The sequence below is a fragment of the Leucopleurus acutus genome, assembly GCF_964270905.1.
Source record: "Leucopleurus acutus genome assembly, chromosome: 19".
Lineage (NCBI taxonomy): Eukaryota > Metazoa > Chordata > Mammalia > Artiodactyla > Delphinidae > Leucopleurus > Leucopleurus acutus.
In genome coordinates this window covers 53,671,989-53,687,965 of record NC_139161.1, presented here as the reverse complement: position 1 = coordinate 53,687,965, position 15,977 = coordinate 53,671,989, and the positions used below count along the sequence as shown (strand labels likewise).

General features: G+C 46.5%; 1 protein-coding gene across 1 annotated transcript in view; it reads right to left on the bottom strand.

Moving 5' to 3' along the window:
• The window catches only part of GLP2R (glucagon like peptide 2 receptor), a gene marked incomplete at its 5' end in the record, with an annotated part of 48,963 nt that overhangs the window by 18,324 nt on the left and 14,662 nt on the right, over window positions 1–15,977 (bottom strand). The window contains 5 exon segments of the mRNA XM_082861804.1: window positions 4,646–4,715; window positions 7,891–7,951; window positions 8,996–9,155; window positions 11,814–11,967; window positions 13,885–13,991. Of these exon segments, the coding sequence (XP_082717930.1) occupies window positions 4,646–4,715; window positions 7,891–7,951; window positions 8,996–9,155; window positions 11,814–11,967; window positions 13,885–13,991 (552 nt within the window).

Here is a 15,977-nt window from a genome sequence, read left to right as displayed (position 1 = left end):
GAGAAAGAGCCCATAGGGACGGTGGTTGGGTGACAATTAATGGAGTCAAGTCTCTGCAGACATTGAACCAGCACAATACTGATGTCCTTGTCTTAAACCACAGATTGAAACACGAGCTGCAGAATCCAACACGTACCTGTTATTACTTGTCTTATTGGCCTCGGGAGAATCAATGCGCAAAGCTAAGAGGGTAGAGTTTCAGGCAAGAGGCTATTCATCCAATCCACAAGCCAGCGGGGATAATGGAGATCGCCAGCCAAAACTATTTAGTAACGGAACACTTAAATACAAACTACGTGTAACCAAGCAATTTATCCCATTTAATGGGATGTCTGTTTTTCATCACAAAGAGAAAACGCTGTGTCCTTGGCTTAGTGACTTGTTAAACTCAGGCGTTTTTCTTACAAAGCAAGCCTAACATGGGAAAGGCACATATTTCAGTAAATTAATTTCAACCAGGACTGTCTCCTAGGAAATGAAGGCTTGTGATGAGAAGCGTGTTGATTCCCTGTTCTTTGTGTCTTCCAGAGACCAGACGAGAGAAAATGGGCATCAACCACTGGGCTACATGGAGGAAGCACTTCTTCACTGCCATGGAATGAAACACCAGCCTGGTGGACCCCAGAACCTCCACCCATCCAGGTGCCCCAGAAGACAGAGGTCGGCAGTCACATTTGGATGGGGCTGTTCGTGATTTGTGTTCCAGCAGGAAAGGGGATGAAGGAGGAATTTTTTTTTTTTTCCAGCAAACACAGGGTTTATTTGCAAGGCAGCCAAGCAAGGAGATAGGAGAACACATCTCAAATCCATCTCCCCGAGGCAAGAAGCTTGGGGTATTTATATAGGATAACCAATAAAGAAGCAGGGCGGTCTGAGGACTGGGGAGTGCGCAGAAAGGCGATTGGAAAAAGGTACAAAAATCCTCGTTCTGCGCAAGTGTCGGAAATTTTTAAAGAACCCAGCCAACTCCTCTCGGATTCTGTGACCAGATGTGGGGCACTTAGGACCCCAAACATATAAGGCTCCTTTTCAGGTCCTAGATGATACAGAATGCATATGATCAGATGTACCAATCTTGGTGACATTTCTTTGGCACCACGCCAGCTGCCATGCTCATATCTGGGTCTACAAGTTGGCAGAGGTGGTTGCCGGCACAGTGGGGACTCAGAGGTAGGTCTCGTGTACCCCTAACTCCTCCATCTTCCCCCCAAGCCCCTCCTCCCCTGGCCCGCTATATAGACGAAAATGCCTATATTAGAGCTACTCCTTTGTCCCCAAGAGCCCTGCTGAAGGGCACATGCATTTAGCCTTAATAAAGGGTTCAGTCTGCAAGGAGGAAGAGCTCACCAGGCAATGTAGGGCCGTCAGGTGGGCATCCCAGGCAGAGAGGCAGCATGTGCAAAGGCACGGGAGGCATGAACATCAGCATGGATTCGGGGGAACTGTGCATTTCTCCATACAAATGGAGCACAGGGTGCTTGTGGTTGGATGGGAATGACAGTACGTGCCATGTGAAGGAGTTTGGAACCACGCCCAAGGGCAGTAATGAGCCATTAAAAAGTCACACGTAGAAGAGAAACACAGCCAAATTTTGCTCAAGAAAGACCACTCTGGCTGCCATACAGAGGATGCATCGCCAGGGGCAGGAATGAGCAAGGGAGGCCAAATAGGAGGCTTTTGCCAAGGTCTGCATGAGAAACCCCAAGGGGCTGAAGAAGAACAATGACAATGGATTGAGGAGAAGGAGAAAGCCTGGAGGGACCTTCAGAGGAAGAACTGGCAGGACTTGAAGTCTGGCTGGAGGCTGTAGTGAGGCAGGAGATAGAAGCTAGGAGGGCGCCCAGGTTTCCGGCTTGGGTGCCTGGTAGGTGGATGGTGGTGTCGTTCACCGTGGGGTGAACAGGAGGAAGAGGGGTTGTGGATGGGAGGACAAGGAACCACCCTGAGCTAAGGTGATTGTGGCCATTTCTGTGGAGCTGGCCACGACTGGGAAGGTCCTTTCATCCAAGAGGAGAAGACAGAGCATATTCTCTAGTCCTGGCAGGAGAAAAGGTGGCTCTAGGAACTAGGAAGCACCTGGAGAAACCAGCACACAGGTCAGCCAGCCACGGACAACCAAGCAGCGAGGTCCAGAGCAATTGTTCCAGCCCTGGCCACGGATTAGAATCATTGCCCAGGTACCACCTCCAGAATTTCGGATGAAATCCTCTGGGGTATGAGCCACCACGACGTTTCTAATGTACAGCCAGTTTTGAGAACCGCTGGTGTGTGGGCACAGAGCTTCATAAACATTACTGCGCACCCAGTGCCCAGGAATCCTGTTACAATGAAGATTCTGATTCTGCAGGTCCGGGGTGGGGCCTGGGAACCTGAATTCGGAACAAGCACTCAGGAGACCACACCTGAGCTTCTCCTTAGAATCCCTAAGCCACATCTGAGATCAATGAAACACAACTCTCGTGCAAGAAGAACTTTTCAAGATACCCAGGTGATCCCAAGAGCAACCAAGATGGAGAACCAGTGGTGTAGCCTCTGGAAGACTGCACGCAGGGTAAGCACCAGGGACCCAGCTGGAGCGAGTCTGAACTCCATCCTAGGGAAGGCCATCCTGCTTCATTCTGCCTGGTGCATGAGAACCTTCCAGTGCCCGGGAGCGTGGGTCACAAGCATTTACTGAGTAAGTTTCTGCAGAGCCTGCCGTACGCTTGGGCTGGCCGCCAGGACGCATAAAACACGGGGCTTATAGTGACAGCACACAGGCTTTAGACAAATACTTGCAATAGAACATTGCTGGGGTCAGAGCAGAAGTTGGTACAGGATCTGGGAAGGACACAGAGGAGGGTGTGACCTCTACTTTGTGGGGTGGGTGTCCAGGTAGAGTGGCCAGGTGGATGAGATGGCGGAGGGAGGCGGTTCCAACCTGAGGAGGTCCAAAGCAAGGTACTAACGCGTGAGAAGCCCACAGTCCTCCAGGCATGGGGGCTGGAGGCAGTAAGTATCTGGGGGCAGCTGCGTGATGCTGTGGTTACAAGTGCTGGTGTCACCGATCAGACCGCGGTCTGACCCCCACTGACTAACTCTGTGACAGTCTTCAGCATCGTCACCAATAAAAGCAACATAATAGTAGCGCCTGCCTCATGGGTTTGTTGGGAAGATGAAATGAGTTAATACGCACAGAGCGCTCAGAAGAGCAGGTATGTAGGAGGCACTCAATAAATGTCAGCCGGCTGCAGCGGAGGTGGCCAGCCAGGAGCTGCGGCTGGGACCGCAGCGGGGCAGTGTGGCTGGAGAGGAGAGGATGTGGGGAAGGGAGGGAAATGGGGTCGGTGAGGCAGGGCAGGAGGCCGCGCTGGGAGTGGGCGTGGTCAGAGGTCATTTTGAGCATCCGCTCTCAGCTGCGTGTGGAAGGACCGGAGGGGACATCCCCAGTAGCACCCAGGCCACCGCTTAGAGCATCTCCACGCTCTTGGTTTTCCTGCCCTTTCTACGAACATCTTTCCCTCCCAGGCACACTCAACGCTCAGGTATGGGCGGAGAGTGCCCTTCAATTATGGACAAATATTGACATTCTTCTCTAAAAATAAGCCTTTTTGCTTTCACGAAACCACAAATGCCAGGTTATTTCCATAAAATGGCAAAAACGGAATGCCCGGCAACCCCTTGGAGAGGAGAGTGGGCGGTGCCTGGCTGGTGGGCGCCCAGGGCTGCTGGCCCTGCGTCCAGGCAGGAAGACCTCCCGCCTCCTCTGGGATCTTTTTTTTTTGCGGTACGCGGGTCTCTCACTATCGTGGCCTCTCCCGTTGCGGAGCACAGGCTCCGGACGCGCAGGCGCAGCGGCCATGGCTCACGCGCCCAGCCGCTCCGCGGCATGTGGGATCTTCCCGGACCAGGGCACGAACCCGTGTCTCCTGCATCGGCAGGCGGACTCTCAACCACTGCATCACCAGGGAAGCCCTCCTCTGGGACCTTGTTGCTCATCCTTCCAACTGTCTGCTATCTCCCTGCCCCTCCCCCGAACTTCTTTGGCAAATGTCTTCCTCACATGCTACGATCTAAAGGAGCTTTAGGACTCCGGCTTGAGCAGTCTCTCTGCACCCCCCAAATTCTGGGCCTTAAGGAATAAAGGGCCTTCTTCCACAAGGTCTCAGAGTAGCATCATCTCCTGACTCGAACCCCCATCACAGCTCTGGGTTAATCGCGACTGCATGCTTTCCTCCTCTAAAAGACGCTTCCTTAGTCTCCCCTCCCTCCTGCTGACGGTGGTAAATCCAAGCCCGTAGCTTTGCTGTCCCCGGGCTCGTCCACGCCCGAAGGCTCCTGCATCCCCAGAGTTTGTGCACATCACAGCCGGTTGACATGAGGTCACTGAGCTGATTACAGGTTTCTCTACATAGTTCGAAAACCCAGAGAGTAGGAGGCTTAGAGTGTAAGCCTGGGTTTAGGTACTGAACCAGAACAGGGAGAAGTTTCTTACTTGCTGCTTCTCATTCAACAGATCTTACTCACAGCTCAGCGTCTCCATCTCAACGGATCTGGCCCAGGTTCATTCTGAACCAGAGAATCCGGCGGGTGGCAGGGGAGGGGACAGGGTCCTCCACAGCGGCTGAGCTCAGAGAGGAGAAAGGGCGGGTGGGACGGTCCTCACCGTTACACAAAGCAGCATGGGTCCCCGAATGATCCACCAGACATTCTTATTCCTGTTGGTTCCCCAGCACCTACGGCAAAGAGCGAGTAAGAGAAGACTTACGTCTGAAACAAGGCTGAAGGTAAAGGGCCTGCACCCTCGGAAGAAGCAGGCTCACACTCAAGACTCACTTGGGACGGGGGAGGGAGGGCCCAAACCCCTTCCTATTGGGTTGATACTGTGGACTTTTTTTTTAACCAGGAAAGTGGTCTTCATGCTAACAGCTTGGTGTGTAGCCTTCCACATTTTTCTCCGTGTTCGTACAAACACGAATTCTTAAGTCTACAGGCACACCTCATTTTACTGTGCTTCACTTTATTGCACTTCGCAGATATTGCGTTTTTGGCAAATTGAAGGTTTGTGCAACCCTGCGTCGGGCAAGTCTGTAGGCGCTATCTCCCAGCGGCATTTGCTCACTTCGTGTCTCTGTGTCACGTTTTGGTAATTCTTGCAATATTTTAAAGCTTTTCATTGTTACTATAATTGTTATGGCGATCTGTGATCAGCGATCTTTGATGTTACTGTGGTAATTGTTTTGGGGTGCCGTGATCTGTGCCCATATGAGATGGTGAACTTAATACATGTGTGTGTTCTGACTGCACCACCAACCGGCTGTTCCCCTATCTCTGTCCCTCTCCTCAGGCCTCCCTAATTCCCCGAGACACAGAAATATTGAAATTAGGCCAATTAGTAACCCTACAAAGGCCTCTAAGTGTTCAAGTGAAAGGAAGAGTGACACACATCCCTCATTTTAAATCAAATGTTAGAAATGATTAAGCTTAGCAAGGAAGGCATGTCGAAAGCCGAGACTGGCTGAAAGCTACGGTCCTTGCACCAAACAGTTCTTGAATATTTTTAGCTCACTGCTGGGAGCAACTGCTCAGAAAAAAAAAGATTCCTTTCAAAAATATGACTGCTCATTGACAATGCACTGGTGACCCAAGAGCTCTGATGGAGACGGACAATGAAATTAACGTTGTTTTCATGCCTGCTAACACAACATTCATTCTGTAGCCCATGGATCAAGGAGTAATTGTTACTTTCAAGTCTTACTATCTAACAAATACATTTTGTAAGGCTATAGCTGCCTTAGATGCTGACTCCTCTGATGGATCTGGGTAAAGTAAGTTGAAAACCTTCAGGAAAAGATTCACCATTCTAGACGCTATTGAGAACACTCATGATTCATGGGAAGAGGTCAAAAAGAAACATGAACAGGACTGTGGAAGAAGTTGATTCCAACCCTGATGGATGACCTTGAGGGGTTCAAGACTTCAATGGATGAACTAACTGCAAATGTGGTGGGAATAGCAAGAGAGCTAGAATTAGAAGTGGATCCTGAAGGTGTGACTGAATTGCTGCCATCTCATCATAAAACTAAACCGATGAGGAGTTTTGCTTCTTATGGATGGAGCAAAGGAAGTGGTTTTTTGAGATGGAATCTACTCCTGGTGAAGATGTTGTGAAGATTGTTGGAAAGACAACAAAGGATTTAGAAGATTACATAAAATAAGTTGATAAAGCAGCAGCAGGGTTTGAAAGGATTGACTCCAATCTTGAAAGAAGTTCTTCTGTGGATAAGATGCTATCATAGAGCATGCATGCTACAGAGAAATCGTTCATAAAAGGAAAAACAGATGTGGCAAACGTCATCATTTTGTCCTATTTTAAGAAACTGCTACAGACACTCCAACCTCCAGCAACCACCACTCTGGTCAGTCAGCAGCCATCCAGACCCTCCCCCAGCAGAAAGATTATGACTCACTGAAGCCTCAGATGATGGTTAGCATTTTTTTAGCAATATTTTTTTTTTTGCTGTTAAAATTACGATAATTTTATATTTATCAATTTGAAAATTCATCCAAAATGACAAATTCTTAAAAAAATGCAAGCTAACAAGACTAACCCAAGAAAGAAAACATGTCTAAAAAACCTATATCTACTCCAAAAGTTGTTTGTATAATTAAGTACCTTTACAGAAAATGATTTCCAGGGATACATGGCTTTCCAAGTAAATTCTTCCAAATATTTAGGGAAGAAATATTGGTAATCTTACATAAAAATCTTCCAGGAAACAGAAAAGTATATATTGCTCAAAATATTTATAAGGCCAACATAAGCTTCAGATCAAAACTAAAAAGAATATGACAAGAATAGAATCACAGGCCAGTTTCTCTTTTGAACATGCATGCAAAATGTGTAAACAGAAGGACAAACTGTATCCACGGTATGTAAAACAATCGTATATCACAATCGAAGTAGCTTATTTCTAGTAATGCAAGGTTGGTTTAAAGTTCAAACGTGAAACTGATCCCAGGAATGAATTAGAGTGGGAAAAAAAGTCACTTAAAACAGAAGTCTTGGGAATTGCCTGGTGTAGCAATAAAGTATTTTTAATCGAGATTTTTTTTTTTTAAGACATAATGCTACCGCACACTTAATAGTATACAGTAGCCCATGGATCAAGGAGTAATTGCTACTTTCAAGTCTTACTGTTTAACAAATAGTTAACAAATACACAGTATAGTGTAAACATAGCTTTCATACGTACTGGGAAACCAAAACATTCACGTGACTCGCTTTATTGAGATATTCACTTGATTGTGGTGGCCTGAACTGAACCCACAATATCTCCAAGGTATGTCTGTGTAGGGGATTTTTGGTGGTAACTATTTGGAGGGAAAAAATGGAATCACTGACACACATTATTCAGCAGCAAGGTTAACGACACGCTGTTGAGGTTTAGTCCCTAAAAACCAAAAGGTACAGAACTAACTTGTTTTTTCAGTAGCTTTACAGTAGTCCACTATAGAGGTATGCCACAATTTGTGTGATGATTCCCCTATTGATGGATGTTCAGGGGTTTTTTTGTTTGATTGGTTTTGCCTTTTTTCCCCCACTGTGAATGCAATAAGCATCCTTGTACCTATATTTGTATATACCCAGGGGCTGCTGCTAACCTAAGCAGCCAATTTTTGTACTAATTTGTGCTAATTTTGTGCTTATCTGCATGTGTAACTAAATTAATAGACTAATTTCTACAAGAAAGGTACTTGATTCTTTTATCTACATACTTAAGTGTATCCTGGATGGCCAAAATGGAAGGGAGTGGATATTCTCTTTGGGAAAATAGTATATTTCCTTACATTGGGGCCTATCTGGGAACGGCTAGCTCACGGAAATGTAAAAAGAGGTGAATTACCTACCCTGTGTTCTCCAGCTGAGTGCGGGCGATGCTCCAGGGTACAACGAAGAGCACCGGGAAAGCTGGGAGAAAACACGGAAATGGAGTCAAGGGCTGGCTGACCAAACTTGCCTACTGCCTACACTACCCCGATGGGCCAAGCACAACTGGTTGAAACTTATACAAACCCAAACATCATAGAACTGTGGACTGTGACAGCTGGAGAGGCCTACAGGGGCACAGGGCCATTGACTGTTTGAGAAACCAGGAAGCAGAGAGGAGGACAGATTTGCCACGTGTCACAGAGCAGCTTAGAATAAATCCAAAGACAACTATCAAACCTCCTGAATCACCAGCCGAAGTTATGCCCTCTGAATGCCGCAGCCTCAACCTCCCCAAGCGTTTGTGGCAACAGGGGTTCCAGACCTCATCTTGGAGACTTAGTTGGCACATGGACTGAATGTTTGTATCCCCTCCAAATTCATATGTTGAAGCCCTAACCCCCAACGTGATGACATTTGGAGACGAGACCTTTGGAGGTAATCAGCTTTAGATGAGGTGTGTGTAGTAGGGGTGGTCATCGTGATAGGATTAGTGTCCATATAAGAGGAGACCAGAGAGCTCTCTTTCTCTCTCTCTCGCTCTCTCTCCCCGCACCGTGATGTGAGGCTACAGCAAGAAGACAGCTGTCTGCAAGCCAGGAAGAGGACCTTCATCAGGACTCAACCATCCTGGCACTGTGATCTCACAGCTCCCAGCCTCCAGAAATAAATATCTGTGTTTCAAGCCACAGAGACTATGGTATTTTGTTATGGCAGCCCTAGTAGATGAATACAGTTGGAGACAGGGTAGGAGGAATGTCATCTGATTCTACCAAAACCTTCCCAAGTTTCGAATGTGTGCATTGGGTCTACAGCACTTATGTCTACATGCATGTACACATGTGCATGGGAGTGCGTGCACACTCACACACACACACCCCTCTTTTCAGAGTCTCTTGTGATTGAGAGGTTATCTGTCCCAGAAACCTCACTCCAGTTGGCCCCTAACTCCAACCAAAAGCTCTATTGGGCTCCCACGTTCTGATAGGTCCCCAGGAGAAGAGGCTGGGGGTTCAGGTCACTCACCCCAACCCACCAGCAGATATCTGGGCCACAGCCTTCTTTCCGAAAGCACTATGGGCTCCAGGAGCGTGTGGAGGTAAAGGCCTTCAACCAGCAGCCATGAGTAATTGGCACCCACGAAGTAGTGCAGGAGAACCTGGGCCGAGCGGCAGGAAGTGGACACCTGCAGAGGACAAGAGCACATGGGGGTGAGTCCAGGCTCCCTCAGCATCTGGACCCCACCAGCGTGGAGAAGGGCCTCCACATGCACAGCCCCTCCCTCGGAGCTCCCCTCTCTCCCAAACCCCTGCGGACCATCTCAGAGAGGTTGGCAATAATATAAAAATATGGGGGCTTCATGTAGGTTTTAAAGCCCAGCTTCTTGACATCCAAGATATTTTTAGACAAAGACAAGTAGAATTCATCATCAGCAATTTCCATAAAGAAAGCACTGAAAAAACTTTTTAAACGTTAAAAAAAGAGTGAAGTAAGTCAGAAAGAGAAAAACAAATACCGTATGCTAATACATAGGTATGGAATCTAAGAAAGAAAAAAAAAAGGTCATGAAGTACCTAGGGGTAAGACAGGAATAAAGACACAGACTTACTAGAGCATGGACTTGAGGACATGGGGAGCGGGAAGGGTAAGCTGGGATGTAGTGAGAGAGTGGCATGGACATATATACACTACCAAACGTAAAATAGGTAGCTAGTGGGAAGCAGCCGCATAGCACAGGGAGATCAGCTCGGTGCTTTGTGACCACCTAGAGGGGTAGGACAGGGAGGGTGGGAGGCAGACGCAAGAGGGAGGGGATATGGGGATATGTGTACACGTATAGCTGATTCACTTTGTTATAAAGAAGAAACGAACACACCATTGTAAAGCAATTATACTCCAATAAAGATGTTAAAAAAAAAAGTTTAAAAAGAAGGCACTGAAAGGTATGTCTTCTGATCTCAGTTCAATTAAGCAAGGTATCAATAATTTAAAAATCTTCATATGACTAGAAATGAGGACATAGACTTCTAAATAATTCATGAATCAAAGAAGAAATGATAATAGAAATTAGAAATTATTCCTGAACTGAATGTATGGAGAATACTGCATACCAAAACTTGGGGCATGCAGCTAGGATGAACTTTACAACTAGAATGAAATTTACCAACTCAAGTGCATTTATTAAGAAAGAAAAAGGCTGAAAGTGACTTACCTTAAATATGTCAAAAATGTTAGAAAAAGAACAGCAAAATAAAGCCAAAGAAAGTACGTGGGAGGAAATAATAAAGATAATAGCAGAAATCAGTGAAATAGAGGACATAAAATAAAGAGAATCAACAATGCCAAAAGTTTGTTCTTTGAAAAGTCCAGTAAAATTAAGAAACTTTAGCAAGGATTATCAAGGGGGAAGAAAAGAGAGTGAGGGTACAAATAATCAGTATCAGGAATGAAAAAAGGAATACCACGATAGATGTAACAGACCTTAAAAAGATCTTAAGGGACTATAAACAATATGTCAATAAATTTGAAAAGCTAAATGAAGTAGACAAATTCCTAGAGAAACACATTACTCCAGCTGACACCAGAAGAAACAGAAAATCTGAATGTAATAGTCCTAATTAATCCATAATTAAAAGCCCTGCAATAGAGAAAACTCTGGGCCCAAATGGCTTCACTAGGGTCATCTATCAAACATTTAAGGAAGAAATAATACCGATCTTAAACAAATTCTTCCAGAGAAGTGAGAAAGAGATCATTTGTCTTGAGAAGTCAGCAGAAACTTTATGCTGATAAAGGCAGTACGAACATACCTCGTGTATTGTACTCTGCCTTACTGGGCTGCTCAGATACTGTGTTTTTTACAAACTGAAGGTTTGTGGCAACCCCATGTTGTCAGATGATGGTTAGCATTTTTTAGCAATGAAGTATTTTTTTTTTTTTTCGGTACGCGGGCCTCTCACTGTTGTGGCCTTTCCAGCTGCGCAGCACAGGCTCCGGACGCGCAGGCTCAGTGGCCATGGCTCACGGGCCCAGCTGCTCCGCGGCATGTGGGATCCTCCCGGACCGGGGCACGAACCTGCGTCCCCTGCGTCGGCAGGCAGCCTCTCAACCACTGCGCCACCAGGGAAGCCCAAGCAATGAAGTATTTTTAAATTAAGGGATGTGCATTATGTTTTTAGACACAATGCTACTGCACACTTAACAGACTATAGTATAGTGTACGCATAACTTTTATATGCACTGGGAAACCAAAACATTCATGTGAGTTGCCTTATTGCGATATTTGCTTTACTATAGTGGTCCGGAACCAAACCACAGTATCTGCAGGGCATGCCTGTACAAGAAAAGAAAATTACTCCTGAACGTAGATGAGGAACTGCTAAACAAAACACAGTGTTAAGCAAACAGTCCAGCAGGAGGGGAGAGAGATTACTATATGAGGACCTAGCTGGATTTCTTCCAGGAGTGCAAGGTAGTTTGAGAGGTTACTGCATTCATTATTAACAGGATAAAGGAAAAACCAGCTCAACAGATGTAGAAAAGCTTTACTGCCGTGAAACACAGTAATAATTTTAAAAGGTTGATCTGGTCCATTTCTTCTGTCTACAGGTGAAGAGATTTTCCACCCATTGGGTATAACGCAGCCTCTCGGAGACATTTTCTGCTACTGATTTCCTTTACCTGCCCCATTCTCGGGAGGTTGAATTTTTTTTAAGTTAGGTGATGCATCTCTAACCAGAGAGACTGACACCGCTTTATCTCTCTCTTCTCCTGCCCAGCCTCACCTTCTTGCAGTTCCAGTATTGATCCACCAGGTCGAGGCCAATGGTAAGGAAGGACATACCTCTGACACGTAGGACATCCACTGTTTCTCACTGTCGGGCCTCTTAGAGTAAGAGTTGTAGAAGATGACATCTTTCACCAGCACAGCCAGGGCTCTCAGGATGAAAGAGGCAAACAAGTTCATGTGGATATAGTTGCGTGTGCAGTGGAGTTTTCTGTGCAAGGAGAAAACCGAGTGTCTTCCCTCAGAAAAGAACGGCTCAGACCGACAGGTGTGTGCCTGAAACCTGTGTATCTGCCACTGAAGGGCACAGGTTCCGAGTGTAGTCTCCAGAGCTGGATAGCTGGCTTAAAGGATCTTTCCTCTCTGTGCCTCATTTTCCTCATGTGTAAGATGGAGAAAATCACAGCTATCATCTACAGAATGCTCAACATGCCAGGCTATGTTCCAAGCTACTTGCCTGTGGGTACTTATGGGTATCCTTACTCCTCACAGCTCCCGACATTACAAACGGGGGAACTGAGGCAGAAAGCTTAAGTCCAAAGTCCCAGAGCAGTAAGTGGCAGAGCTGAGATTTAGACCCAGAAACTCTGAGGTCAGTATATGGCTCTCCGAGACTCTACTCCCTGTAAGAACAAGGGCACTCACCACAAAGGGCTACAGGAGGATTCAATCAGTTAATGGGTGAAAAGTGCTCACACAGTACCTGGCACTTAAGAGCTCTCATGACCTCCCTCACCCAGCTGGAGCCTCCTGTGCCGGCTGATGTAAAACTCTGCATCCTCGGTCTCTCTAGCGAAAGGACCCTTCTCCAGCACTGTGCTCTCACAGCCCTGCCTATGCCCCTGTGCAGCCTATGTCCGTCCAGTCCTGCCTTGCTTTAGAGCTATTATTATTTTTTTAGTTTCCAAAAAGATCTGAGCAGGTCCTTGTGTTTTACTATTTATGCATCCCCAGAGCCAGAGACAAAATGGACACGTGGTCAACCCAGGCTCTGCTAAAGTTACTTCCTCCAGGGCCAGGAAGTTATTTTCTCCTGGCCTGGTTCTGGGACTTTGGGAAGGTGAGTGGAGGAGGTCACAGATAGCAGTGGGCACAGGCCGTGGAATTCTCTCCCATTGTTCAGTAATTGTTCTCCCAGCGGGGTAACTGGTCATGACTCCGCTCTCTGCTCTAGGGCCTCAAGAGCATCATAGGATTGAGGGGTCAGGTGGGGCCAGCCCTGGGCCTCGCAGAGCCCAGGTGGGAGCTGCTCTGGAATTAGCATCCAGGCCTCCGCATCTGCGTCGAACGCGCATTCTGCCACATTACACTCCGTTATGTTCCTGAACGGACCAGGACCAGGAGACGGCCTTGGAGGGCTCGCTAGGGGGTCTATAAATATCTCACTTGGGTCATTTCTAAAAACGTGATTTAGTAAAATGCCTTCAGGTGTTGGATTCTGAAAGACAGTAGAAGGGAGTGAAAATGCTCAGGCTCTGGACCGCCCGGTTGCGATCCTGGCTCCGTCACCTGCCAGCTGTGTGATGGTAGGCGAGTGACGCCATCTCTCCATATTGCAGTTAACTCGCTTACAAAATGGGGTAATAATAAGGCTTATCTCCTAGGATTAGAATTCATCTCAATTCTGATTAGAAAGAGACTTAAATGACTTAATGCATGTCACGTGCTTAGAACAGTGCCTGGCACTAAGGAAGCACTCCAATGATTGACGGCTAATTGGAGTCCGAGGGCCCTGGATTAAAAGCCCAGCTCTCCCGCTCACTACTTTGTTTTTTAATCGCGTCCATAAAAATAATGCATCTGGTAGAGTAGTGGTGAGAAGGGGCTGTGGTAGTAACGGGTGTAACTAGGAATTTAGACCAGGGCTGGGCAGAGGTCATCTAATCCAAGAGGCAAAAGCAGTTAGGAGTCCCAGATTCCAGTCCTAGCTGTGCTTTGGGACCTGGACCTCTGAGATCCCTTTCCTTTGCCTACAAAACGGGATGGATGGACTGGAGACTCTCTCGGATCCCGTCCAGCTCTGAGGGGCCCTGAAATCATCCAGCCTAGTCTCCTGCCTTCTAAAGGGCGCCAATGAGCACATGCCTGGGTACCTGTCTGCGCACGGGACAGCAGAAGTTCCACTCACCGCAGAAACAAGAGGAGGGTGAGAGCCAGGAAGAGGGAGACGATGGAGAGGGAGTAGCCCACAGTGTACAACAGCTGCAAGGTCGACAGCAAGGCGCGGTGTTCCACCTGAACGCAGAGAAAGAGCAGGTGTGACCGCCAAGCCAGGCAGCTATGGTGTCCAGCCCCCTCTCCATGCCCCGAACCCTAGTAGACCTGTTTATACCACAGCTCTCTGGCACATCTCAGAGTTCGAGGAACCTTCATGAGTGAAGAGCCCACTGGGGGTCTCACCTCCATGGCTGGTCCCACTGCCCAGCAGTGATGCACTGAGATTCACGATATCACAAGAGCATTGTGCCCAGGACAAGAGGACATCTTGGGAATGAGGACAGGTTCTTTGCCCCCAAGCGTGCTGTCCCTAGAGCATCGGGGTCCCTGTCTCTGGAAGACAGGGCCGGGTTTGCATCTGGATGTGTCTCCTTCCTAAAGTAACTCTTCACAGATGATCTCTTTAACAAAGACCCACTTAAACACTGGAATATTTTCCCTGAGTCCCAGGATACCCTGATTGCGAACAGAGGTTAGTTTACTGGCAATTCTGTTATTAAGTGTGATTTTCCAAAGGAAATCCCATCTTCTCACTCAATCCACTGTGCATATAGCCATCAAGATTATGTTTCTGGATAAATTTTTGCACAAGAACCCACAGTAAATACGTATTACCTGCTAGGTTATGCCTAAACTTCTCTGCATAACTCTTTCATCAGCTTTACTGAAGTATAATTGGGGGACGATAAGCTGCACGTATTTAAAGTATAAACCTTGGTGAATTTGGACATGAATATATCTGTGATTTCATCACCACATTCAAGATCATGAACATTTCCATCACCTCCCGAAAGTTTCCTTGTGACCCTTCGCAATTCACCCCCTCTCACTATCCCTTGCCTTTAGAGGGTAGTTTGCATTTTCTAAAATGTTACATAAATGGAATCTTATAAGTATTCTATTTTTTGTCAGGCTTATTTCCCTCAGAATAATTATTTAGAGATTCATCCATGTCATAGCATGTACCAATAGTTCATTCCTTGGCTATTATCAAAAAGGCAAGAAATAACAAGTGTTGGTGAGAATGTGGAGAAAAGCAAGCCCTCCTACACTGTCGACGGGAATGCAAACTGGTGCGGCCACTATGGAAAACAGCATGGAGATTCCTTCCAAAAATTAAGACTAGAGCTACCATTGATCCAGCTATCCCACTTCTTGATATTTATCCGAAGAATACAAAAACACTCATTCAAAAAGATATATACACTTTTATGTTCATTACTTACAACAGCATGGAAACACCCTAAGTGCCCAGCAACAGTTGAGTGGCTAAAGAAGGTATGGTAAATATATACAAGAATACTACTCGGCCATAAAGAAGATGAAATCTTGCCATTTGCAAAAACATGGAGGAACCTTGAGGATATTATGGTGAGTGAAATAAGTCAGACAGAGAAAGACAAATACTGTATGATTTCACTCATACGTGGAATATAAAAAAATGAACAAAAAACAAAATAAATGATCAAACCAAACAAAAAGAAACACGTATATACAGAGTAGTGGTTACCAGAGGGGGAGGGGCAGGGGGGTGGTGAAAAGAGTAAAGGGGATCAACTATATGGCAGCGGATGGAAAGTAAATTTTTGGTAGTAAGCACGCTGTAGGGTATACAGAAGTAGCAATAGAATGTTGTCTACATGAAACTTAAATAATGTTGTAGACCAATATTACCTCAATAAAGAGTAAATCTAAAATTTTAAAAAATTTAATAGTTTGGGGCTTCCCTGGTGGCGCAGTGGTTGACAGTTCGCCTGCCAATGCAGGGGACACGGGTTCGTGCCCCGGTCCAGGGGGATCCCGCATGCCGCAGAGTGGCTGGGCCCGTGAGCCATGGCCACTGAGCCTGCACGTCTGGAGCCTGTGCTCCGCAACGGGAGAGGCCACAACAGTGAGAGGCCTGCGTACTACCAAAAAAAAAAAAAAAAAATTCATAGTTTACTCCTTTTTTATTGCTGAGTAGTATTCCATTGTGAATACACCACAATTTATTTACGCACTCAC